Source organism: Rhinolophus sinicus, linkage group LG04 (genome assembly GCF_036562045.2).
Source record: "Rhinolophus sinicus isolate RSC01 linkage group LG04, ASM3656204v1, whole genome shotgun sequence".
In the NCBI taxonomy this organism is placed as follows: Eukaryota; Metazoa; Chordata; class Mammalia; order Chiroptera; family Rhinolophidae; genus Rhinolophus; species Rhinolophus sinicus.
The window spans coordinates 93,205,835-93,232,713 of record NC_133754.1 but is presented as its reverse complement, the minus strand read 5'-3'; the positions used below and the strand labels follow the sequence as shown (position 1 = coordinate 93,232,713).

General features: G+C 42.2%; 1 protein-coding gene across 4 annotated transcripts in view; it reads right to left on the bottom strand.

Annotated features, from left to right (window-relative positions):
• Positions 1 to 11,090: 11,090 nt before the first annotated feature.
• DCLK1 (doublecortin like kinase 1) overlaps positions 11,091 to 26,879 on the bottom strand; it is a 321,043-nt gene continuing 305,254 nt past the window's right edge. For 3 of the 4 annotated variants that reach the window (XM_019736467.2, XM_019736469.2, XM_074330022.1), the window contains one exon: positions 11,091 to 14,405. In XM_019736467.2, coding sequence (XP_019592026.1) covers positions 14,241 to 14,405 — 165 coding nt within the window. In that variant the 3' untranslated portion in view covers positions 11,091 to 14,240. The remainder of the gene's footprint in view (positions 14,406 to 26,879) is intronic. The other variant, XM_019736468.2, reaches the window with a different exon arrangement.

Below are 26,879 nucleotides of genomic sequence, written 5' to 3'. Positions count from 1 at the left end.
GGAGTTCTATCACCCTTTATTTATTCTTCCTGTTAACAAAATGTCTTTGAACGGGCAGGGGACATATACTCTGTCTACATGTGCTTACCTCCCATTCATCCTCTACTCTCTGCTGTCTTGGCATCTCTGAAACTGATTTAAATAAGGCTCCCAGAAACCAAATCTGGTGTACCTTGAAAGACTGAATACACAGATGGACAATGCCAGACCATAAATAAAAATAGAACTTTGACTCACAACTATAACAACTAGCTCAAAAAGCCAATTCTTGTGTATACAATGAACAACACAAGAGGCCAGTTTGCTATAAGTCAGACTTGCAGGAAATCAGATTGCTTGCTATCCTTAATGACAATTTGGGAAGCTAAACAATAACTTTTGTAACAGTTGGCCCCAAACAGCCAGGGCTTGATTAATAACTGACAGCTTCCCTAATTTTGTTCCCACATCCTACAAAGCCACAAGTGAACCCTAACCAATCACATAGGATGGGTATCTCACTTCTAGTTGGCTTGCCTACAGCTCCCCATGCCAACAACCTCCATTTAGCTATACCCGAGGCCTTCCCTTTTCCACTCTAAAGCTTTCCCACTCCTCTGTCTGCCTTTGAGTCTCTACCAGAATACAGGTGATGGTGGCTGACTCCCTTGCTACAGCAAACTCAGAGTAATTAGCCTTTGCTTTTGGCATTTGATTGGTTTTTATTTCTGCAACCCTTCACTTTTTATCTTTGGAAGTCACTCAGCTGCATTTGACACTATTCATCACTTCCTCCTTGAAATTACCCCTGCCCTCGGTTCCCACACCCCCAACTTCTGATCCACAGTCTCCCATGTCTATGCCATCTTTGCTTCTTTCAGGATCTCCTGTGCCAGAGGCTTCCAGGTTCCTTCCTAGGCCCTCTTCTCTACTTACATTTATAACTCTCCTTGGGTGATAGCATCTACTCTTTAAGGTTTTAACTTCCACTGTTATGCTCCACTCCCATCACTGTGGCCAGCCCAGCCCTGTTGCTGCTGGTTGCCTCCTCGCAGGTGTTTGACAGACACCTAAACTCAACATATTCAAAACTAAACTCATCCCCCCTGCCCTGACAACCTTACCCCCATCAAGCATGCTCTCCTCCTCTCCTCTCCTCTCCTCTGTTGGCCATACCACATTCACTGAATCACCCGAGTGAAATAAATAGAGTGTGCTGTTGGATTTGGTCTCCTAAATATTTCCTTAGTGCATTTCCTTCTGTCCATTTCTTTTGCCAGAGCCCACTTTAAGACTTCACTATGTGTTCCTAAAACATTACAACAGTCCCCAAACTGGTTTTCCAGTTTCAGTCATGTCCCCTTTCAAAAATCCTCCACTCTGCTGATGGAGTCATCTTTTAAAAGCGTAAATCTTAACATGTCATGCCCTACCGAAAACGCTTTGTGGGGACAGAGCCCCAGAAAGCAGTTTCCAGGCTCTCGGCCTCACATAGACAGGTGCTGGCTCAGGTAGTAAATGGCCATCAATTGTGATTGCATGGCCATCAGTTGTGGCTAGTTGGCCGTCAGCTGTAACCAGTGAGCCATTGGCCACTAATATAACTGCTGTGGCTACGCTAGAGGAAAGAGAGAAAGAATGGGGGCTAGCAAGAAGATGGCGGCTGGGCTGGCAAGTGTGGATGGCGGTTTGCGGACAGTGTGGATCCAGCCTCCAGTGAGAGTATAGTGCCGCCAGAGAGAATATAGTGGTATGACTCCCCTACCTATGGCTCTGTGGGTGTTCCTTTTTGGCCTCACCATATCCTGCGTTCTTGTATGGGGAGCGGGAGCAGAGACCCCGCAGGCCTCCCCGCACGACACGCTTTAATGCCTCTTCGTCGTTTAATATGGCATACAAGGTCCCTATGATGTCCTCGTCAGGCACATTTCCTGCCATGCAGACTTTGAACTTGATGATCTAAGCAGACACATCACACCGTTTCGACTCCTGAGCCCGTGCAAAGGTGTGAGTGTATTCCCAGGTGGTATTAAAGCTCTAATAATACTCTCACTTGTGTCCTCATTAGTGACCTATGGTCTTAGCTTACAGTCCTGAGAGGACCTTTATGGCATGCTGTTTGTTGCCTGTGAAGAGATCTCTGCTCAGGTAGCTAGCTGGCAGGAGGGCAGTATTGAACCGAAGTAGCTGTGATTCATGGATTTCAGAATTCTGTTTCTTGAGAACCCTAGTTTATACTTGGTTTTCAGGTGCAGCTGAAACCAAATGGAGGAAAATAGATGTTTTCCCAGGAGAAGGGAATTTCAAACTCTTGCCTTCAGAAGTTGTCATCTGCTGCACAAAATGAGTCCCTGCTTATATTTGCAAATGTGGCCCTTTCCCTCCTGTGACCCCATCACCAGATAAGGGGCACTGCAGGCTCCCTGCACTCTCCAGAGATGCAGCGAGGGTTCCCAGCAGCATTCTACTGTCAGCCAAACCAACAGGAAGAAAGAAAGTCAATATGGAAGGGCAACTGGCTGATTGTTGAAGCAGGGCCTCGTGTGGGAGAAAGATAATGGTCTGGTGATTTCCCACATAAACATTTTTAAGATGCCAATAGCCAGCAGGCAGCCTTTCACATCAGCGATCTGTGAAGAGTGCCAGCATTTGGGGAAGGCAGGGAGACAAGAAACTCCCTCCTGGAACAGAAAATACAGTAAGTTGTACTGAAGAAAGGAAAGCCTCATTTTCCGAGTGCCAGACCGTGCCTTGCTGATTTACAACAGGACTTTTCAGGCTGACGACTCAAATCTAAAGTTACTGCAGCTGCCTCCTTTGCTTGTGGCAAATGATGAAGTGGAGGACAGTGCAGGAGAGTGAATAGAGCTCTGGGGGCCGGCTCTGGCCAGGAACCAGGTCGCATGGTACAGCAGATGATTAAGACTGACACTGTGAGGGAGGGTAACCTTTATGGGGGAGAATAAGATGGCAAATGCTTAGAAACAGTTAAGCTGCCTACAGTAAGAAGCCTGCTGCACTTTATGATGCGGGCTCCCATTTTTTAATTGCCACGTCCCCCATGCATGTGCGCACACACACACATACAAACCACACACACAAGCACCTATATATATATATATATATATATATATATATATACATGCACACACACCTGTACACCACACACATAAGCACCTACACCCATGTACATATACAAATACACACTGCACAGGCACACACACTGCACACATATAACACCACACCCACATACACATCACACACACAAAAACATATACATACATATACATATCACATATACACATACACACGTAAACATATGCATACACATATACACAGCACACACATGCACACACGTACATACAACACACATACACACCACACACATAAGCACCTACACACATGTGTAAATACAAATACACACAGCACAGGCAGACATACTATACACATATAACACCAAATGCACATACACACCACACACACCACACATACATGTAGCACATACACATACACACACCACACACCACACATACATGTAGCACATACACATACACACCACACACATAAATACCCACACCCATGTACATATACAAATATACACAGCAAGGCACACACACTATACACATATAACGCCCCACCCACATACATACCACACACAAACACACACATGCATATATCACATGCACACACGCACATGTAAACACATGCATACACATATACACAGCACACAATACATACAACACCCCCTACATACACACATACATACCACACAAATGCTCACACATACACATATGCATACACATAGCACATGTACACGTGTAGCACACACGCAGCGTGAGCATGCACACACACACTTAGGATAACTAGCTAATAATACCGCAGGGACTCCAGTCATGGCACCCAGGCCCCTGGTGCCGTGGGGTGGGGAAGGGGCATGTGAACGCCCAGGAACCCAGAGGCAGTGGTGATGCTGGCTCTGAGCTCTTCAAGCTAAATATTAATCCCGTGGACTTTAGAAAGTCAGAGGTGCCCTGGCTTGCATGGGTTCGTGGTTTTGGGGACACTTCTCAGGACAGGTTCATGACCCTCAGGGTAGGAAACAGCAAACAGCCTCCCCATCAACTGTGCTTTGACTTTTTTGAAATGGTCTCAGTTCTTCTAACAGAAGCACATGGCTTCTCTTGTGAAAGCCAATCTTCCTGGAAATGATTCATAAACATCCAGACTGTGAGAGGAACAGCGGAGGCCAAGGCCAGAGTTTGCCCAGAGGCCGGGCTGGATTTAGGGCCACGTTAAGGAGAAGAAAAGCCCTGAGCTTTTACGGTATAGAGACCACATGGTGTTCAGGCAGCACATGTACCTCTGGGGAGGGGAGCGGGTTAAAGCCTCATATCGCCATGCCCAAGTTTATGTGGCTGTTTCTGCTAAAACCCTGGTGAGTAGAGCTGGGCACTGGGAGGGGGCAGGAGCCTGTGATAAGAGGCGTGACTTGGCCCCATGAGACCCTGGCCTCTCTGTCACCTAGAAAGTTCCTTTCCATTAGAGTGGGCCCTGCTGACAGGCAGGGGACAGAGCTGAGTTGGATAATCTTGAGTATGACTGACAGGGGTGATCGTTTAGGCCCAAGGACATCCACTCTACTCACACACTAAGCACAGGTCACAGTCTATTGGGCTCACAGAGGTTCTGGTCAGCTGACACCAGGCTGGTGGGTCTTCACTCTCTTTTGTGAATGCACCTCTGGGCATTCTGGACACTCGGTTACCGAGGTGATATCATGTTCCTTGTCCTCTACCATTGCTGCCCACGGTGGATTTTCACATTTTCAGAGCAAGCACATTGAGAGAGGAAGGCCCTGTGGTGAGAGAGCCCTGAGAGGCAGTGGGATTAAGGTACACACACCTGTTAACAATATTTTTGCAGAAAAGCACAAGGTGTGAGCAACTCAGGAGAACCTACAAAACCACTAGGCAGGGAAGTCCCTGGAGGCAAGTGCCTCCCTCCCACCACCAAGCTGGAAACTTTCAGTTTTCCGATTTCAGAAACCAATGGGAACTGTTTACCTTCCTCTACAGAGTAAGGAGGAACAATGGAAGGTATTGATGAAGCACAAATGGTTTACTCAGCAGACGAGCAGAGGACTCAGAAAATGTTAAAACATGGAACAGCCACAAGGGTGAGAACATAAGGACTGTGTTGAGAGAGGAAATTGAAAATGGCCGGTTGGTTTAGGCCTTGATTTACCTGTTAAAAATGAAAGGATATTTCACATTCTGAGCAACGCACCAGCAATGACAAGTTCACTGCTTAATCAGAAGAATCCAGCAAATTAATAGGTAATTCTGATGGAATAACGAAGCCTCTCTCTGGTGGAACATTAATTATCACCCTGCTATAGGGAAAGGTGACAATGTGGGTTTGTCCAGGAAAGAGAGAGAGCTATTTTCAGGGTCAGTGGATTTCTCTCTCTCTCTCTCTCTCTCTCTCCCTCTCTCTCTCTTTTTCAGAAGTGAAGCAACATTCGAGAGAAGAATGTGATTTTTTTCCCTGTGAGTGGTGAGCTGATAAGCTTTGTGAGTTGGAGATACCAGTCCTTACAGGAAAGGATTAACATATGACCTGCTTCTTTGTTTGCACAGGGAGGTTGCCCTCTGCTCTCACTGCCAGGGAGCGATTAGGGTCCATGTTATTTCAGGAAGTTATCTTTAATGCCCCCTCAAGAGTCATCTACCCTGCTCCACTTCCTCCATAGCCAGCCCTGGGGATCTGGCATCTGAGGCTGTTTCATTTTTTAGTTTACTCACCACATTGTGAGCACAAACAGTGGGGATTTGTGCCAGTCCCCACACCTGTTCTCTGGCATGACAGCTAAGGGTCTGTGAGGCCCAGCTCCCTGGACTGTACCCTGGCCTCTTTGGGGCTGACTTTAAACCTCTACCTAACCAATTTTGAGCTTCTCCATGTTCTCTAAGTATGTTCCCATGGCTTGGAATACCTACTTCCTTCTCCTCTTGGCTGATTCCTACTTATCCTTCAGGCCCTCACTCCGGGGTACCTTTTCCAGGAAGCCTCCTCTCAGTTAGACGAATTTCCAAAGTGCTCCCAGGGTCCCATGCTTTCTCTGGCACAGCCCTGATCATGCTGGATGACACCTCTCTATTTACTTGTTTCCTACACAGGACCTTGAACATGGGGAAGGCAGTGGTTAGGTCTTTTATCTTGTGACCCAGGACCGAGCAGAGGGACTGGCACCTGATAGGAACTTGTGGGAGATGGAAGTCTATGGCTTGTCCTAGATGGCAGATGAGGTTCCCAGGCTGAAATTCCCTCTAGTGCAGGTTCAGGGTATGTCCTTCCAGGTTGTGGGAAATGGGACCTCTGTGGCATCTTGAAAGTCAAAAAGAGAACGAACAGTGAAATGTGGGAATTAGAATGTTCTTGGGAAATGCCCCACCTCCTGCTTGAAGAAATGCACTGATGGCGCCATTGACAGGATCTTACCATTCACCCTATCACAGGGGGACTGCTCACCTGCATGAAGCATATGGAACAGACCAAAAACCGTACAAAATCCACACTAGGTTATGTTCTATCGTTCTCACAGAGCATCTCTGGGGACTGGTTATGAGGAACACACTGTGAGACATTAACAGCTCCCCTTTCTTTTAAACTCTCCAAATGATACACCAAGTCTTAACAACTGCAGCAACTTTGGTCTAAGGCAGCCTTTAGGCTCGTCCTCTTTCCCTCCCTCTCTCCCTCTCCTCTTTCCCCCCTTCCTTTCATTTCCTCCTTCTAAGGGTTTTCTAAGGGTGACAGATGAAATGCTGTAAGAGAACTGGCCACAGCGTGTTTGCATGTGACTGATAGTTGGCTTGTAGACAGCCCACACAGTCTATACATGCTGAGAGAGCCAGTGTTGGGCTGGTAAGGAGGCATATCCTGGACAAACTGTGTTTGACAATATGTGAGTGGTAAATCAGGCATCTCAACCCATGGCCACCCAGAGCAGATTTCTCACTAAATCTGAGATTCTTAAGAACAGGAATTGTGTCTTATCCATCTTAGCCTCCATAGCACACCACTCACAGTAGGTCCTTGATGATGCTTGTTGAATAAATGGACATCGTTCAGAATCTGTCTACCACAGAGTTTAAAGTTGTGTGCTAATTACAGATGGCAGAGAGGACTCTGGGAGACCTTCTACCTCGGAGGCCAGGAGCAAAGCCAAGAGTACCACAGGGTGTGTGCACCATTGAACAGGCAGATGGTAACCGCACATCCTCAAGTGAGAGTCCACATTGTAGTCAATACAAGGCCTCCCTGGATGTGGGTGACTATGTTATCGGAACTCTGGACCAAGGGTCTCAGAATAAATGGCAAACATTCTACCTACAGATCTGTTCTCCTGTCTTTGAAGTCTTCAGATCCGTAGTAAAAAGAAAAATGGACAATGAAGTTTCCTTTTTCTTTTCTAAGCCAAAATGAAGTGGCTTCCCTGTCGTTGGCACTTACTCAAGAAATGTTTGAATGAATGATTTGAATGTGCAGGCAAGCTGGCAGGGACATCTGTCACAGTGCTGATGGCCAGCGTGGATTTGGCTGGTCCAGCTGGCTGGGAGGGGTTCCTCGTCTTCCCTCGCTGCTCCTCCCAGAGCGGGGGAAACAGACTACCTTCTAAGATAGAGCAATGCCTTTTCTGTTTAAGGAGATGTTACATTTCCCAGGGTGTTTTCTTACTTATTTCTTGGTACTCATTTATCTCCATTTGCATAACTTCCTTATCTGTTATGTAATAAGTCCTACCTTTCCAATTACCAATCATCCAGAATTGTGGAAGAACTTTCTTTCCCAATTTCCTTAGGTGGCAGTTTTATGATCATTAGTCCCAGAGGTGGTTTTCGCATCAAGCCCCATTTTTCTGATGGCAGGTTTTTGGCGGAACTGCCAGCCTCATAAGACAAGGTAATGGTCCTTAAGAGGCAATCACTTTAGCTATTGTTTCACAGAAGTTGCCCTAAGAGCCTAGAAAGGACCCCACAATTTCACTGCGCAGGAGCATACGGGAAAACAGCCACTGCGGCAGTGGCATATAGATGACAGGGAAGGTGACTGCTAATTTTACAAGAGCTTGGAGATATTCTGGCACCTACATAGGACATCAGGGGACCTTCAGTCACTTTTGCTGGCTGACTGTTCAATCTCCTAGCATTGAAAAACACACAGAAAAGAACTTTATTCCATTGTGCAGTTTTGCAATTTTCTCTAAGGTCAATATTGGACGTGGAATGCCCGATGGGAAATTGCTATAAAAATGGCAGCTAATTACAGGTTAGTGGATAAAACAACCATCTTCTCTGGAGAGCTTGTGCACATAGGTTGAAGGATAAAATAAGGCTGAGTGGTATTTTATTTCTTTGTGTTTATCCAAGTCACTGGCCCAGGCAGGAAGGTAATCTATGAAAAGGGACATTTTTGGAATAGTTGTTTTTGAATTATGCTCATGAAATATACACTCTGCTATGGAGGACATGTGGGAAAGCTACACTCTGATCGCATGACTAATTTTTAAAGCCTTGCATAGAGAGAATTCTCCCCCAGAACACAGCTGGGTTATTCCTTCGTGGACTGAATGTGTCAGGTATGAATTGAACTAAAATGAAATTTTATTCCACTATGGCAAAATGAACTGAGTGGACACTGCAGCTAGGGTATTACGTAGTAGTTCATACACCAAGTACTATTATTTTATTAACTTTAAGAACATGTTTTACATAAAAACAGGCAACATCAAAAAAGCTCAGTTGATAAATGAACATAATATATCACAGATGATTTCATTCCACATTAACCTACATTTATTAGCTTAAACTGAGAGATTAGGGAAAAATTGGATCTCATTCCAGCTTTAATCATGGATACAAATCGTTTGAAAGTTATTTCATTAAGATTCTGAAAATCAAAGATTAACCTATGCCATCTGATCCATGCAGCAACTGATAAATTCAGTATTTTCAAAGGAAACATTGAACTTTTTTTCTTGCAGCAAATTGAAACCTTTCAGAAACTTGCTTAAATGCATCAAGTTCCTAGCCCACCTTTTTAGTATGCATGAGCAAAATACTATTTAATTTCACACTCAACTAATCCTTTAATAATTTTCTTTCAGCCAGAATAAAAAAGGCTATTATTAATTTCCTAATAAAATTAAAAAAAAAAGTTATTCAGGATAGGACTCTAACCTTGGACCAGTTTCAATTTCTTTTTATTTTTTCTGAGAAAACATCAAAGATTAATGTCGATGACAAGTGAGAAATTGTCCCTAGAGAACTCTTCAAGGTCTTTTTCTTACCACATTCGATTGGACTGGAATGAATTGACATTAAAGCATCTTTATCATCACTTTTAAAGTCCTACTTTCTCTTAGTACTGACATGAAGGCTTGTAGAACTTTTATGTACTTTAAATTAATAATGTATATAACAGACAAAAATATACAATTTTACATTAAAGCAACAGTAAGGGTCTCGTGTCAGTTGACCACATGACAATGTTGAGGAAATTTACAGGTATGGTTTAATGGCAGAGATTGCTCTTCTTTTAGGGAAAAGGAGGAAACGAGATCTTTCATTTGTCTCCGAGGACAAGATGTTGCAAACCTCATGATCAAAACACCTGCCAGTTGGAAGCTCCCTCCCTGAAAAATGATCACCATACCAGCTTCAGTGTTGCAGCCCACCACCACCAACAAAAACAAAGGGAATAAATGGGGGAACCCACCCCAACCAGAGGCATTCAAAGCCTCTACATTGAATTTCCTGTTTCCCACCTGTTTAAGACCCTTAGTGTTACTCAATGGATGGATACATATTTGAGATAATTAAAAAATAAGACTGGCTTAAAAGCACCTCCACCTCAAGTATGTAAATACATGCAAATTAAAGATTGCTCTGACAGTCCTTGGGACCCCATTTTTTACTGTTTCATGTATAAGCACCATTGAGCCAATTTTAAAAGCACATTTGCAGGGATCAAGTGTTTAGTGTGTCCTCAAGTTTTGTAGATTTATTTACCTTTAAACAAAAAAAGTGTAAAGTGTGTTAATTTACACTCTTCTTATCATATCTGAATTGACCAAAATGTTAATTTTGGAAGTGCCTTTAATCACTATTTTCCCCGACAAACTAAAATGGCTCCATGAAACCTGATGATTAAAGAAAGAAATCCATATCTCCAAAAGAAGCTTATATCTGACCCTCTATCACTGCATGCAAAGAGAGGGTCTGTCTGAGAGTATTTTTCCCAAACTCCTAATGTAAGTGGCAGACAACACACAGGAAAGGCTAACCTTTGAACCGACCAACTTGAAGTTTCTTAAAAATCTTTGGACAAAAAAGAAAAAATCATGTAGCAGATTAAAAAATTAATGATTCACAAATTATAGAAAAGATGTTATCTACAATAGATGCCAGGTGACTCGTTATTTTTTAAAAGCCACATCCAAATGAGTAATTACATTAAAACTACCATCTTGGTTCTTGGTGCTTTCCAAAATTCTGAAATTACAACAAAGGAGAAGACATACCAGATGTTTTGTTGTTCTTTCCTCGGGACAATTGGGCAGAGAAGGAAGTGAACCTTCCCTCTTTGGTACAGGTCCTACGAGCAACCTAGCCTGGGGCCCCCTTTTATGGTCAAATTTAAAAACCTTTGAAAACAGAAGTTTATCACGGAAATTCTGACAGATCCTCACCCTGAAAAAGACTAGCAGGTAACACAATAATATTAAGAAAGCTCTCCCTCAAGCAAAACAGCACTACAGTGCAGGCGATAGAGTTGTCTAATGGGTGCCCTCGGCCTGCAAACAACTGTGATTTAATGCGCATGAGCCTTGGCCATACGGTAGCTCCGTGACCCTCTAAGCTAAGCCAATTTTTCTTTCCTCCTTTATTTCTAACTGAAATATGCCTCAAAGGGTAAAGGATTGCAATTTTAGCCTTCACTCATGTATATATTGCTTTCTTTCAACAATATCTGACGGGCCTGTTAACCACAACCCAGGGGGGTGCTGAGGAGGTTGCACGGAGGGCTCACTGAATACAAAACACCAAGCATTTTCAGTAGTTTATTTGCATTTTTTTTCTCTGCTTATTTTAATATGCACCATGTGTAAGTTAGATGAGGGCTACAGTAAAAACATTTGTCAATGACTGAAATCTTACTTTTCCTTCTAACGATTTGGAGCAAATCACATATTCATTAATTATGATGAATAAATGATTTCTGCTACAGTGTCAAAAAACAGTGTTCATCAGTATGAACAGTTATCGTCTACAGAGATGATTTACACAATGCAGGTAATGAAGGAGTTCTTAGCTAGTCTACTACTGAACTGAAAAGTTGAATCTTAAAATTCCCTTGAAAATACCACATGGTTGGTCATGTATCAATAAAGGAAAGACAGTCCCCATACTGGGCCACCACCATAAGAGCTATATGAAATACTTAGAAAAGAAATATGGAAACACTTGTGGTAATGATTGATAATTACAGAGATACACTGCCATAATGGTACATGTTTATTCGATGATAAAGTGAAAAACAAAAATAAGATAAATTTGGTTATAGAAATTCCTTAAAGAACACCACCACTTATTTATTTCAAACTTGAACTATCCCAAGAATGTCATGAAAAGAAATTAGAAAGCACTGGCTAAAAGCAAAGCAGTCTGGATACACCAACGTCATCAGCATGCCTTGTGCTTGTCTGTTAACCCTCTGAGTACATCTCTGACATGCAGGATCTTGATAACTCCATGCTGAAAAGATTGCATTCCATCTGATTACTCAATATTTCTACTTGACAGGTCACATTCCACTGTTTATTCAGCATAGATCACTCAAATTCTACAGCGATGCGCTGCGGTCCCCATGCTGAATGGGCCCTGCACTCTTCTCAGCTGCCCTGCCCAGCTTCATATGGTCCACAGTCTCCCAAGACATGGATGGAAAAAGGCCTGAGCCATGCACTATAAGTCCTGTACACTAGATGCTGTGGCAGAACACGTAATGCCCATGGGAAAAGCAGTCATTCGGAGAAAGAAAGGAAAGTGACCATTTCCTGCAGATAGGTCTCTGCCCATAGGATTCTTCATAGTTACACATTTAGAGTTGAGGCCAAGTAATATAGCTACTCCTTAGTGTTACTTAGAGTAGTGCTTTGCTTCATAATTCTAGAGAAAGCAGTAATTTCTGACCAGTTCAGGGTACTTCACTAATGTGGAGTCTGTCTACACACCAACACCCTTCCGGGTGTTCTGCTCCCTATCCCCCCCCCCCCCCAAATAATCCCGACTGACTTGTGTGTGCTACTTTGTGATGTTGTGTATCATTTCAGGACTCTCTAAAAGGGGCAAAACTCTCAACAAATAATCTTCTGCTTACATATCAGGACAACACAGACCAAAGAAATAAACCTAAATGTGGAAGAGCAAAAGATTAGAAAGGGACTACCTTGCAAAAGTCATGGTATGTTATGATCTTAAAATCTATATTAATATAGCCCATAGTTTATGAGTTGGAGAGTTAAAAGCAGCAACTGAAGACCCATGTATACTTGAAAATAAAGAACTGGCTATAGCAAGGTCAGAGACCTTTAGCTAGTGAAGTAGATTCACCCCGGAGACAATAAGGGTCATTCAGCCCTCCAGATGCAAATTTTATGAGACTTCACTCACTGTTGTTTCCTAGATCACAGAGCTGAGCAAACCTTAGGACAACGTTTGAGTTAGGCCCTCGCCTCCAAGGCACCATGGCTCGCCTCATCTGTAAGCATTATAGCAACATACAAGAAGCCCCCATTCTGAAATACGACACATTCCAGAAGAAACCCAATGGAGACACAGGGCTAAGGAGAAAAAATTGGTAACAGGAGTGAAAATACAGGTCTCAGACAGGACTTCACCCACTGAGAGAAAAACAACATGTTCCTCTGGATAGCTAAAGACTGTGGTATAAAAAGGTCATCATAGGGAACATAAGTTTTATCCTCAGGGGTATCTTCTAGGTCTCCTGTCCTGTTTTTCCTGGAAGGCTATATGTAGGTAAACCTAAAGGTGCACATGGAATTATGTTACCAGTGGTTTATTTCCTTAAGACCCATTTTTGGAACATTCTAGATTGTTTTCTCATTGTGCTTTTCCCTTGGCCACCTTGCAAAGCATTTGCCTCTAGTCAGCTGTGCCCTACTGCTCCTATGTATGGATTTGATACCCTATATGGATTTCACACTGAAGACCACAGTGCATGAAAAAGCAGGTGAGAAAAAGAACAGGATCATGTTTCCTCTTTCTGTTTGAAATTCCAGCCCCATAGAGCACCTGGCGATTTATTGCTCTTTTTCACCAGTTTTTTTTTTTTTTTTTCCCCCTGTAGGTGTCTCATACTGAGCTCGCAGACCCTCCCTCACCAAGCACAAGACAAGGTATGTGACTTCCTGATGGTCTGCACTGGCTCTAGCAGCAGCTAATGTGGAAGCAGCATTTCTGGGGCGTGGTCAGCATATCTTCATATGGAGACAATTTGGGGGCGGGGGCACCATCTCTTTTGTGGGTCAGGCTGTTTGCCACAGACCCAATTCCCTCCACTAGGGATGCAGGACTCGTGGCAGCTGACAGTCATACCTCTAATGACAAAAGTCCCTTTCCTAATAGGATTGTGAAGAAGAAAGAGGGCTGTTTATGCCTAAGTTATAAACCTGCCATGTTCTAAATCCACCGAAAAGGACAAGCAAGATATTATTCTATATGCCCTTCTTGTCAGGACATCTCAGCATCTAAACACACCCCTTGATCTGCAGCAAAATCAAGAAACACGTGTGTATACATCCAAAGGCCTGAAAAATTCCCCAAGGGTTCTCCATAAAATCCAATGCACTCAGAGGGTTAACATGTGCTATATTACATACTGCAGATCCTAGCTTGACTGATGAAAACATTCATTGCTTTTAAGTCTAAAAAAGTTGCAAAGTAGCCTTAACCCTTTGAGGACCCTATTAGCAGCAAGTTGCTATCTTCACAAACAACAACATGTCATCATCTCATTCAGCAAAGGGAAATCAAAAGATACCAGAAAACACACTTTCTGTTCTGCCATTCAAGCATTGAGTGCTAGATAGATCAGATAAAACTGTTTTACATAAATTTGGAAAAAATCTCAGAGTCTCAAAGGGTTAAGCTAGGACTTCGAGTAAAAGGGTCTTATTAAAAGGGCGAGTTTGGGGAGCGAACAGTCTCGGAAGAGCTCGGGGAGTAGTCTTCGGATTCCGAGTTGAGTTCCGGCGGAGCTGGCTGCGCCTTGTACCGGCTCCTCACATCCTGGTTGCGTCTTCGTCGGAAAACCTGCCTCTCCTTATCAAGAGCGGTGGTCTAGCAGGGGCATAAAATGAGAAAGAGGACAATTAGGCCGAAGGAAATGGCCGACGAAACTCTTTCTGAGACTTTCCGAGTTCACAAAAATATGCTGGCCAAATTAACCTGTCCATTAAGGTTCACTTTTGTGGACACGAGTCACCACTGTTGGGGAGGTCTCTGCTTTCCAAGATGTAGCTCCTAAGAGCACCTGGTCATGACATCAGCAGTCACAGGCAGGATGGATGATGTCCTGGGCTCAACCTCTCCCCAGCCCTACCCAGACTTGCCCTAGCTCCACAGCTGTTACCCTGGGCAGCTCCCAGGCTAGCGGGAGAAGCCCTAGTAAGTGGGTACCCCACGCCTGTGTGTCCGACATGTGAGGACGCCAGGCGAGCCTCATTCATCAACATTCAGCTCAAGGAAGCTGTCTAATAAAGATGAAAGGTGATGAATTTGTCAGACATGGAAACAGAGCCACAAGCTCATCCTGTTATTTTAGCATCTCCTCATTCTAAATTATCTTATTATCTGTTGATGAGGGAGTGTGGCTGAATCTCTAGGAAGAACTGTTTTAATCTTAATGAAACCAATGCCTGAAATTGAAAACTGCTTTGAATGCTATTAAACCAAATGGAAACCTTCCCATGGATTTTACTTTACAAAGCTCATTTTCACCGTACTATATGATAATTTATGAAACTGAGATTCAGTTCTGTAGGCATTCCAACTCCTGGTCTCTACGCCTCATTTTCCTGAGGAACCTCAGATGACCTCAGGATGTGCAATCCAGCCATAGCTCTGGAAGTTATTATGACATCAGAATTGGGAACGGCATGACTTCATTACAGATTTAATGGGTGTGGGGAGGAACAGGGTCATTACAGAGAAACCTTACACAGAGAGCAGAAGAGCAGGTACAAAGCCTGAAGAAAAATATAGAACACATATAAAAGTTGAAGGCGTCCTTGTTTGAAAGTCCCTCTTTAAAAGGATGTAGCCTGGAGGTTATTCTGCTTTTAAGAGATTACTTTTCCTCTACAGGGATCCATACCACCATTTTTCCTCTTGAAAATTTACTATTAGCTTCTTCAAAGAACGGAGATAAATTTATAGCCGGCCTGGTCCTGAGAACAAAGTGAAAACTAAGCCCCTCATACAATTGCAGTACAGCATTAGCGCAATCTTAGATCTAAAGTAGGGCAATCAAAGTTCCAAAATGAAGTAATAAAGAGAGAAAGAGAGGCAATGCATAGAACCAGTACAGTAAATGGCTTCGTTAGGCTAAGCTGCCCTGCTTTAAAAACTATCCACAAACTAAATAACAGTGTTACGGATTCAATGAGGAAGATAAACTTTCATAATTCACTTCTTGTTTCACTAGACTGTTAATACGATGACTCAATAACTGGTTTGTTGAAATGTCTATGTTTGATTCCTCTACTTGTCAAAATTTTAAGGATCTATATATATATATATTTCTTGGTCTTATACACACAAATTTATGATATTTTCATCATCATAAACCAAAATTCCTAACTTTATTTAAAACACTGTAAAGTTACAACACATGGCATTTTGCTTTCAAAGCCAACTGAAAGTGTTCTCTTTGTATAGAGTTGAATGTTTGTAAAAAACAGACATCTATTTAGTCTGACTACATAAAAACCATTCTGTAGTTAATCCAACAGTAATATAAACTTTTCTTTTGCTCATAAAAATTTTTTTCTATTTCTACTTTCTTGAGAAAGAAAAAATATCCTTGGCATTGGGCTGAATACTGACTGGTGAACTGCGGCTTTCTAGTGTAGGGGAGACAAGCACATGGGGCTGCAGTCAGGAATTTTGAGTCCTGCTCTGTCCATCACTGGCTGTGTGAACCACTCACTCAGTTCTCAGTTAAATAAGGAGCAGGCATAACCCCTTCTCATCCTCCCAGAGGTGCTGTAGGTAAAAATTGATGTGTAAATGTTTTCTACATGGCTAAGTCTCCCAGAAATGGAAAGTTGTTGTTTTTTTTTCTTTACAATTTTATGTAAGATAGTGTTTTAAAATGAAGTAAGTGCAGGTCAGAGGAAAACAATACAAGATGAAGCTCACATTAGAACTTATCTCAGAGAACTCTCTCTCCCTCCCTCCCTCCCTACTCTCATTGGCACCTTCTCCCTATTTACTTCATCTCTCCATAAGGTACTCAGTTACATCCAGTCACGCTCTTGGCTGCAGCCACTGAAATAGGCCATTTCTCCACAAATACCATAATCCACTTTATACAAAGGCTGGTGACACTAGGTGTTGAGCCTATGCTTGGATGGTCCCATCCCCCTCAGTTTCATTTCCATGTCCCCAGATCCTTTTAAGGGCAATCCTATCCTCTTCCTTACTTGTCACTCTGCCTAGAGAACCCTTGCCCTGTCCATTTTAGACAGCAAGTTCTCTCCACTCCTCCCAGCTTCTCCAGTTAGCAGCTTTATGACTGGTTCCTGTGCTTTCAATTGTACCAATTCACCAGTAACTTCTTAGCAGTTATGTCTGGAAACATACCATGTCATGATCACATGTCATGGAATAAGGGTGTGACGGTTATTTCTGGTGAATTTATAGTCTCTTAGAATTGAATGAGAATTTATAAAGCATTCTTTGTGCAATGCTCTGCCTTTCCAGGCCAGGGAACTGAGGCTCGGGCATGTAGACAGACCTCCCCAAGTTGCATCGCTAACTAGGAGCAGAACTCCCGTCCTCGGGCAGAAGGCCCGAGCAATTGCTTCCCACTGACTCTGACGTATTTCAAATAGAATCGAATGGAGTCCCCGCGCTCCAGGAGCTCTCTCCTTCTCTGTTCCCAACCAGAGTGAGCTGGGGAGAAGACGCTGACCACAAGCAGCCTCAAAGGCCCTAAGACCAGGGCTTTCCATTCTGATGACCTGAGAACCCCTCTCAGGGACAGCAAGTGTACAACCCCACTCTGGACCCGTAAGCTCCTAGGGAGGCCTGGGTATAATGACAGAGAGGCTATTTCCTCCCCACCCAGGTCCTGCCAATATTCACAAAGGCTACACAATTCACATTTAGGGCTTTCAACTGACTTGCTCTCAGAGATGTCCCCGAGGGTGCACTGTCCACAGGCCTCTCCTCCCCAGGCTCCTGCCCACTTTCTCCCAGCTCCATGGACTGTGGTTCATTTTAAAAACTTCCTCCTCTGGGTTCCTATGAAACCTGGTGCTGTTATCGCTGTGCATCCTGCCTACAACATAACTGACTCTAATTCACTGTCTCCCCTGCCACATTGTAGACGCTGTGGAGGGCAAGATTAAGGTTTGGACATCCTCTCGGTGCTCCCCGCAGTTCATAGCACACAACAGATACTCTGCAAAGGCTGTGGCTTTTGAAATATGGGAAAATACTACAGAGGTCACTTTATTTTCCTCCTGAGCACCCAGCCCCAGTCCATCCCACACACAGCTGACAGGTCAATTATCCTCAGGTCCGATTTATTTACAATCCCTCATAAAGTCTAATTCCTTGTCCTAACATTCACAACGTGCTTACAATAAAAATTTCCAGTGTCTAGTTCCTGTTATTTTCAAAATGATCCCATAACATCAGCAAACTCATTGTTCCCCGTTAGTTGACATTTGATTTTCTTGCACAGCACCCAGTTACTCTGCATAGGGGTAGCTGTGCCTCAGTTTCCCTTTGGACATCCTGTGCTCCTGTACTCTGTGGTTCCAGTGAAGGTGGCCCTCCCCCCATCTCTGAGAGGTTGCAGGGTGGGCTGGTGACCCAGCAAGCCTGAGCTTACTGCATTCCCCTATACCCATGACTGGTTCAGGATGGGCATCCAATCCAGTTAACAGGACATAAGGAGACTTTTGCTGGGATTTCACACTTATAATGAATCCCAATTGAGGGAGGATGATAGGCCTGGGGTTGCTTCCCATATCCTGGTATCACATGAAGTTCCAGACTAAAGCTAACACAGGGAGGCAGACGGTAGGGATTCAAAGAAACCAAGCCCAATTGAGTGCTGAGTCGATCCATCATTGAAGCTAGACCCAACCTTGGGACCTTTCAGATTATGTAAAATGACAAATTTTCTTTTTTGCTTAAGCCAGTTTGGTTTGGGTTTTCTTTGCTTGCACACATATTAGGGACATATTAAATATTTCTTAATACAGAATTAAATTATTTTAGATGATTATGTAGTTTCTGAATAACCAAAACAAAAAAAAGAAAAAAACCCTCAAATCAACTCTTTAATACAAAAAATAAGACATTGAAAGTATTAGGAGTCAATATATAAGAATACGATTTATGTTTCAGAGATGATCAAATGCTTCCATCAGATAGAGTTAATATTCTCTTATAGTCATATATTTGTCTACTCAACAACCACTCACTGCAGTCTGTTTTTATCACAGTAAGCACTGTAATATATGATATCTTTCAAATTTTAATTGTGGCTATAAAATTATGTGCAGTTCAAATTTTATAGTTGAATTCTGTAGCCCCCATATGTAGTTTAGGACAGAGAGTTCAGCAAGAAATAGAACAATGTGCTATTACATAGTTTTAAAAAGGCATTGCTATATATTCCAACTGGTAATTTTCCTCTATAAAAGCATTCAAAACATAAGTTTTTCTCTGACATGCTGCCTCACAAATGTAACTTCTGGGCCCTTTCAAACATTTCTGAAAGGCTGCTTTCCTCTTTATCAATCACAAAAAATCCCCAGCTATCCCAAGCAAATAGGGTCTCTCCTTCCTACGCCTGTCTTTGTAAAGTAAGGTTGTCCTCAGGTATCGCCTTGATATGCCCTTAAAACTTAAGACTTCCTAACGGGCATATTATTGTATTAGTTAATTTGCTCATGGTTTGTAGTTTTGTTGGAACATGAATGGACTTGCAGTAGAATTCCCAAGTGTTTCCTCAGAAAGTTATCACTTCATTAAGAGTTTGTAAGAGAAGCTGAAGCCTGCACTATCACATTTTCATGCTAATTATCACAGGTTAGAGGTGAGCAAGAAATCTCTCGCGATTCTAGGGTTGACCAGTAGTAAGAAATGTGATGCTCTAATCTAGTTACTTGCAACATATACCCGTTAACGACTACTATCTGGCATATTGGGCTATGGCTAAATAAGAGTGGACTGGGGGATTCTGGTCAACACAATAAATAGTGGGCCAAATAAAATCCTACAGATAAACTAATATAAACCTGACCTACACAGAAGAAACACTATCCCTACCTCACACTAAACCCTTAGTTATCACAATGTCCTTAAAGACTTCCAGATCAAGTGTGAAAATAAGAAATGGTAAAATAATGTCCTGACCTTGGCCACTCAGGTAGCTGCACACATAGTAGTTGGAAATCTTAGAGAAATTAATATCTATTGTGTTTTGGAGCCTGCCACGAGACAGGGCAGGCACCAAAACAGTGCTTGCCTAATACCAAGGAAATTTATTCCACCAATCGATATACCTAAAGCACTTGCTCAGTGTCCTCTTCTGTTCCAATGAAATGACACTAGGCTACACATAGTACTCAGATATTTCAAATCCTTATTTCGGGCACTAAATTTGGAAATCAGCATAAATACATAGGACACAGCCATCTGGCATATCTATGCAGTGTAAAGGGAAAAAATAGCATGGAGGAGAAAGGTCAGGAATGAATTCAGAATGTGAACTGGATGTTAGCTTTGTTTTTGCCCGTCTGTGTCACCCCCATCTCTGTGATGCTTGTCCTAGCTGGTCGCTTTAGCTTAATCCCCTTGGAAGCAGCAGTAGGGGGTAGTCAGGAGAAACAGCTTTTTGTCCTAGCTCAGCTAATTATATGACCTTGGACATGTTTCCTAACCACGTTGGGCCTCAATTTCCCACTCCACAGACTGAAGGTGGGGTATAGTTCTCTAGGGAAACTTTCACCTATGAAATACTATGAATATGCTTAATATCACTGTCAATCCTGTAATGGGGTATGTTTTTCTCTTAGCAAACACTAGGCCCTACAGTCTATGGATCAAAAATACTTCTGTAATACGTGCAGGACTGGCAAGAGATGCACCCCATTTAAGTTGCGAGGCAATGTTTTCTGTCATGGCAGTAATTATTGGATTTAAGTAACTGCATTTTTCAGAGGCAAACGTTGACTGCTTTCCCTTTTTGCTTTTCTTAATTTATTGCTAGCCATCACAAATAGTCTTCATTTCATTAATAAAAGAACAATATCGTGCATGTTGCCTTTTAGCCCATCCATTATTCATACTCCCTCAGAGACAGAAGGGGTGCAGGGGCTGCAGTATTAATCTCGGGAGCCCTTTCTTTCGCTTGCTCTTACTCTGCAGGGACTCAGTTATGACTGGCTTGCCACTTCAGAAATGTTTGGCTTGCTAGTAAAATTAAACTGACAAATCGATTGAAATATCCACCCTCTTCATTTTATTTGGCTTACTGTCATGCTTATTACGATCTGTTTTGTTTTGCTTTAATATCCTTTTGGAGTCTCGCCAGGAACTGGAAGTATTTGGATATATGACATGGTATTTACCTAACGTGACAATGACCATTAAAACAGTAAAAGGAGGCCTCATGGAATGAAACCTAGTAGCCTTCTAAGCTACTTTCTAGGTGTGACTCTCTTAACTGTGATTCCTGGTTTCCCTGGGCGGAGCTGGCCCCATGCTTCTCCCCCACTTCTTATACATAGGCTGCCGTTGCTGATCTGATTCTTTATTGAATGCCAAATTGGCTGAGTTCAGCAATACCTTTCTGATGGCCTCCCATCAGAGGGTTAAAATCATAGTCACTTGCTGAGCTCAGCCTTCTAGAGGAAAAGTTCACGAGCTTCCTCTACCCTATAACCCCTGATTTTCTCAGTCGAAGCTAAACTGAACTGTGTTGTTTTTCCTTCATCATCTTAGCTAAGAATAACTACAGGTGTAGTTTATCTTAAGATAAATCTATGAAAATTTGGAACTCATTAAGCAGGTGAGTTAGGGGGTAACTACTTTCGTTAGAAAAACAATTTTTAACTGCCAAAAAAGTTACTCTTGGGTTGCTATAAATGGATACTATTCTAGAGCATCTTATATGTGATTTCATTGTCCAAACTTTATTCCAAACTCTTCAAAAACGCATTTTCCTCAAAATCAAGGTTCCTCTATATTAACTGCCCCTTCATTGGAAAGTTCAATCATTCGTTAACTAATTTAATATTATTATGTGCCAGGCATTCCAAGAGTTGGTGGAGATTACAGTTTTTTAACGAGCCTACTCGGTGGTATCTTTTAATTTAGAAACATTTTCAAGTCCCTAGAACTGCAGTTGAAAAACTCTTTCTGGAAAGGCCAAACAGTTAATATTTCAGTCTCTCCAGGCCATATGGTTCTTTGACACAACTGCTCAACTCTGCTGCTGTTGGGCAAAAGCAGCTGTAGGCGATTTATAAATGAAGAGGTGTGGCTGTGTTCCAATAAAACTTTATTTACAAAACAGGCAGTGAGCTAGATCTGGCCCATTGGCTGTAGTTTGCCAATCTCTGCCTGATAGGATAACATTTTAAACTTATATTTCATCAGGATTTTTGGCTGCAGCTTGTTTTAAGTAAAATTTAATGCTACAAATGTTCATGAATAATATAACATATAAGTTACTCAGCAGTTTACCCCAACCAGAGCATCAAAACATGTCATGGTTCTACTTTAATAACAAATGCTTTCATCTGAAGAGAGATCATTTTTCTCAGGAAAATCTGTGTCTAGTGTGGACTGGATAATTTTTTCTTGGAAGTGAGGGAAATCCTGTGAAGCCATCTCTTCTCTGAGTTCCCCCTTTGGGCTGGGGTCTGTGAAGGCACTTTTGCATATGCAGCTCCTTTAATCCTTAACACAAATTTGGAAGGCTGATAATACTCTTCTCATTTCTATAGTTGGGGAAACTGAATTTCAGAGAAAGAGTATGTCACTTGCCCAAGGTCACAGTGCAGGAAGCAGGATCCAAACCCAGGGCTTCCCGGCAGCAAACTCTCCATGCGTCGTGCCTCCAGTCTTTAATCAAGTTCGTTTCATCTCAATTTTCAAGACTTCTTCATTTCTCTAAATGTCATTTGTTTGACATATATTTGAGAATTGTTTAACTTCAGTGTATTGACATTTAAGCTCTTTCTTAATAGAATAAGTGTGTCAATTCTTAGGATTAAGTTCTTTATGATGGCTTCTTTCTTACACATATCTCATAAAATCTATATTGTATCAGTTAGTGAACACTACTGAATCCATTTGGATTCAAAGTATGACAGGAATAAATATATAGAAAACAGTGTAGATTTTTTTTTTAATCAAAAAAGGGAAAGAGATTCTGAAGCAATGTCAAAGTAAATATGATACCCCAAAATTTTCGATCAATACTGACTCATCAAGAATCCCAGGAAAATCTCACTTCAGTTTACACCTAATCAGTGAGTCTTGGAATGCCGTGGCAAATTCTCATTTCTAATAACAAGTACATTAAATTTTGAAAAGGCAAGTATATACTGTTGGGATACTTCCTTAAGGGGGCTCTGAAAACAAAAGAAAATAAAATTTCAAACCTGTTTGACTTGGTCAAATAACACAGATGTCTCACTATTCCTGCGTTTCTCCCAGCGACCATTTGGAGAACTATAATACAAGGTGTTGTCCATCTTTTCAGTCTCTTTACCATCAAGGTGCAGCTGCAAAACCAAACCTCGTAGTTTCTCGATACTTTTCTCTGTAATCACAATTTGCGTGGCTTTGAAGCCTAAATCTATGCCTTTTCTCTGTGTTAAACTTCCTGTTATAGGACAGTCCTAGTACGGGAGGGGGTGGAGTAGGGTGGGCGATCCCTTCACCCCCACACCCCACAAAATGGTTTATTCATTAGAATCCATAACCACTGTGTAGAGGCTTTTTAAAAACACTAGCAATCCAAACCCTCTAAACTTAACTGAATCAGAAGCAAGGCTGATTTCACGCCCATCCTGCCAGGGAGCAGTTCCTTCTCTTGGATTTTGCCTTTTGAGAGCAGAGGCTTCGGCCCTTGTTCCTGCAGTGCGGTGACACTCAGCAGGGAGGTGTTTCTCAGTAGGCAGAGCAAGGCCACAGCTAAGCACTGCAGCTTGCTGGGTGCCTTTGGCTGCTGGCTAAGGCCTGCCAGGGAGCCTTCCTCACACCATGGGTTCCTCTCTGGCTTTCACGGGAACCTTTCTTCAAACCTGCACTGAGCAAGATGCATTTAACTGACCCCATTCCTTTTAACAACTGAGCATGACAGCATTTAATAGCCTTGCAAAGACTGTGCGGGCCTGCACGGCTCTGCCTCATTACTCACTGTTGCAGGACGGTGCTCGAGTCCAGTATGCACATTTGAGTCACGTCATGCCTGGGAACTCAACCACCCTTTTGTCCTAGCGCACCTCCTTTGAGCTTATGTCGTGTTTTGATATTTGTTTTATTTAATTGGGTTACCCTGTTCTGGCGGCTGCCTTGTTCTGCAAGCAGAAGACGGAATTCTTCTCCACGTGTGGTTGGCCATAGCATCTGCCACAGTGACAGCTTCACTTGAGAAAGGCAGAAATGTGTGTGACCACGGCCCCTTTGAAGAAGGACGCATTTTCAGGAGGTGAACATGTAACGAGATGTAAATGTTTTCCAGTGGTGTACAGCAGGGGTACCAGGGAGTGGAATGGCCCGGGCAGCTCATTCCAGGGAGGGTGTCCCCCCAGGATCTGGGTGACAGAAGCAAGGTCTCCCGGAAAAATCGGCCAAGCAGGTTGCTGCTCCCCTGACAACTGCTGGGAAGCAGCTCTCTGTTGAGAGGCAGGAGGATGAAGGAGAGAAGAGGCCAATGGACCCCCACCATTTCTCTACCATCACCAAAAAGCCTGTCAAAAGGGACATGACAATTCTGGGCACCCCGAAGAGGTGCTTTTTTCCAGCCTATGTCCTGATGTGAGCAGCTTTACAAAAAGCAAGCAGGACTCCCAAGTGTTCTGCTCGGAGTAGTGAAAACAGCCATGAGCACTTGTAAACACAACAATTGGGAACGAGGATGTTCGCCTGTAATGATTGTTTATGTTAGAGAGCTGGCTGCCACCACAGTTAGACAAATGCTCCCACTTCCGTGGAGATAAAAGGCAAGCATCTGTAATCAGCGAGGAGAGTGTGTTCATTCCGGGGCTAAATGGCATTATAAAACTTCCTAATTAAGCATACACGCCGATGAGTTTTTAGCATCATTTCTCCAATTTAGCTTTACATACTGGGCACGCTGTTTCGTACAGCGTTAACTATAAACATTGTTGTTACTGCCCCCAGCTGGAAAACAGAGCAGTTTATGTGTGAAAGAAAAAAGAGATTATCTCCCATCTGCTCCAGCCCATTATTCAGGGATGTGTCATTTTGTCTGCTGATGGGACCATCACCAGGATTTTAGTCAAATGGCCTTTTTATACTCGGCTATGTTTATTAATTATTGTGTTTACTTGATGTGTTGCTCCCATTCTTAATCCCACAAATTTAGTCATATTATTTTCTGGAGTTTTTTTGAAATTAGATTAATTTATATGTGTAATTTTTATTCTACAAATATACACAACTGTAATTAGACATATTTGATGCCCATGTTTAATCGTATATCAACTTTACTCATATAGGTTTGGTTAATATGCCTGAGGTTAGGAGGCATACAATTAAAAAAGGATGGAGCATGGTGTGATTCAATTTATATAAAGGACAAAACCAGGCAAAGCTAATTAATGCAGATAGACTCCAGGTCAGTGTTTACCCTTGGGGCTACGTGACCCTCCTGGAAGGGCCCTGGAGGTAGGAGGGGAGATTGGGGGTGTTAGAAATATTCTGTGACTGATCTGGGTGCTGTTTACAGGGGCTGTTCAGTTTGTGAAAATTCCAATTCGTTAAGGTGTTTACTCATGATATGTGCTCTCTTCTGAATGTATATTATCTTTCAGTAAAAAGTAAAAGATTGATGGATCATCTTCCACATAAAAAGTCAAAGAGAAGAGTCTACACAAAGGCAAAATCCTCCCGCCCCCACCACCAAAAAAAGAGGTTAAACATAAAAGAGTTCTTTCTACATCTATAAACTAATTTACTTAGGTAAGTGAAAAGGTTGATATGCAACTCCTGCTGTGTACTCATAGAGAAGATACAAATAGCCTTCTATGTAAAACTGAATTTAATATATTTTGTTGAAGTTTGGGTATTTTTTTGCTTTAAACAGACTTAGAAATTATCACGATCATAGTATATTTGGATAGTTTGTCAACATGTGCCCCTTTCTGCTTCCCTAAGTCCTTTGTTCTGAATGACTAATTATAGAAAAAAATTAGTAGCAATAATTTTGGATTAGAATTATGTATTTTCTTTCTTTCTTTCTTTCTTTCTTTCTTTCTTTCTTTCTTTCTTTCTTTCTTTCTTTCTTTTTCCAATTTAGTTGTCTGATCCATGAAACATCAGGCAGCTACTACATTACTGAAGATAGGCTCCATCATTTGGGAGAAACAAATGCCAAACCCAGTGGAATTTTTCTTAGCAAATGCTAAGATATGGAGCTTTACCTAGAGATCATTTCAGAAATGTTAAGATGGAGGGGAAAAGTTCCCTAGGACTTCTCCGAGTTCATTGCTCACATCATCAGAAACCATCCTGCCTGTGGATAACTTAAAGAGACACAAACAATGCCCCTTGAAGGAAACGCCAGGGCAGTTGACTGGAATAGAAAACGATAGGAAAGAATTCTTAACCCAGTTAAAAAAAAATCGATACCTCCCAGAGTCCCTTTTGCTTGACCAGATAAGCCAGCTAAATAATCTGACAGTTACAAAATACTGAAAAATAAATTCATGCAATAGCTAGTACAGAAAGGGATTTCCAGGGGAAGAGAGGTAACAATAAAACGAAAACAAAACAAAACAAAAAGGTGGAGAATTTGAAAACACAAGCTTACCAACACACACAATGCATTCTATAGCTCTTTGTTACTTGGAGGAGCTTCTACTACTAACGTGTAAATGCATTGTTTCATCCATCTAATAAGGTCAAGGTTGGGCTTGATGACTTTAAAATGACAGTATATACGTCTATAGAACATATACTAAGGTACTATTGTTCTTCCATTTGTTAAGGGACAAAAAAAGCACTAGAAATCATTGTTTTAATTGGCAACATCAGGAAAATGCTTTGGCATTAACACTAAATATACTGTCCTTTTAACTGTAAGGGAAATTGATACTGAGCATGTGCAATGGAAAGAAAGCTGGCAAATGTGAGTGTGAATAATGGGTGAAAAAAAGGAATGAGGGGGTGTGGCATCTCAATCAAGATTAAAATGAAACTGATAAAGCAGCATATGGACTGGATAACAAATCAAAAGCATGTTTATCCACTGAAGGAACTGGTTAATGGAGACTGCCAGCACGTTGCCATGGAAACACTGACTGTTGAGCT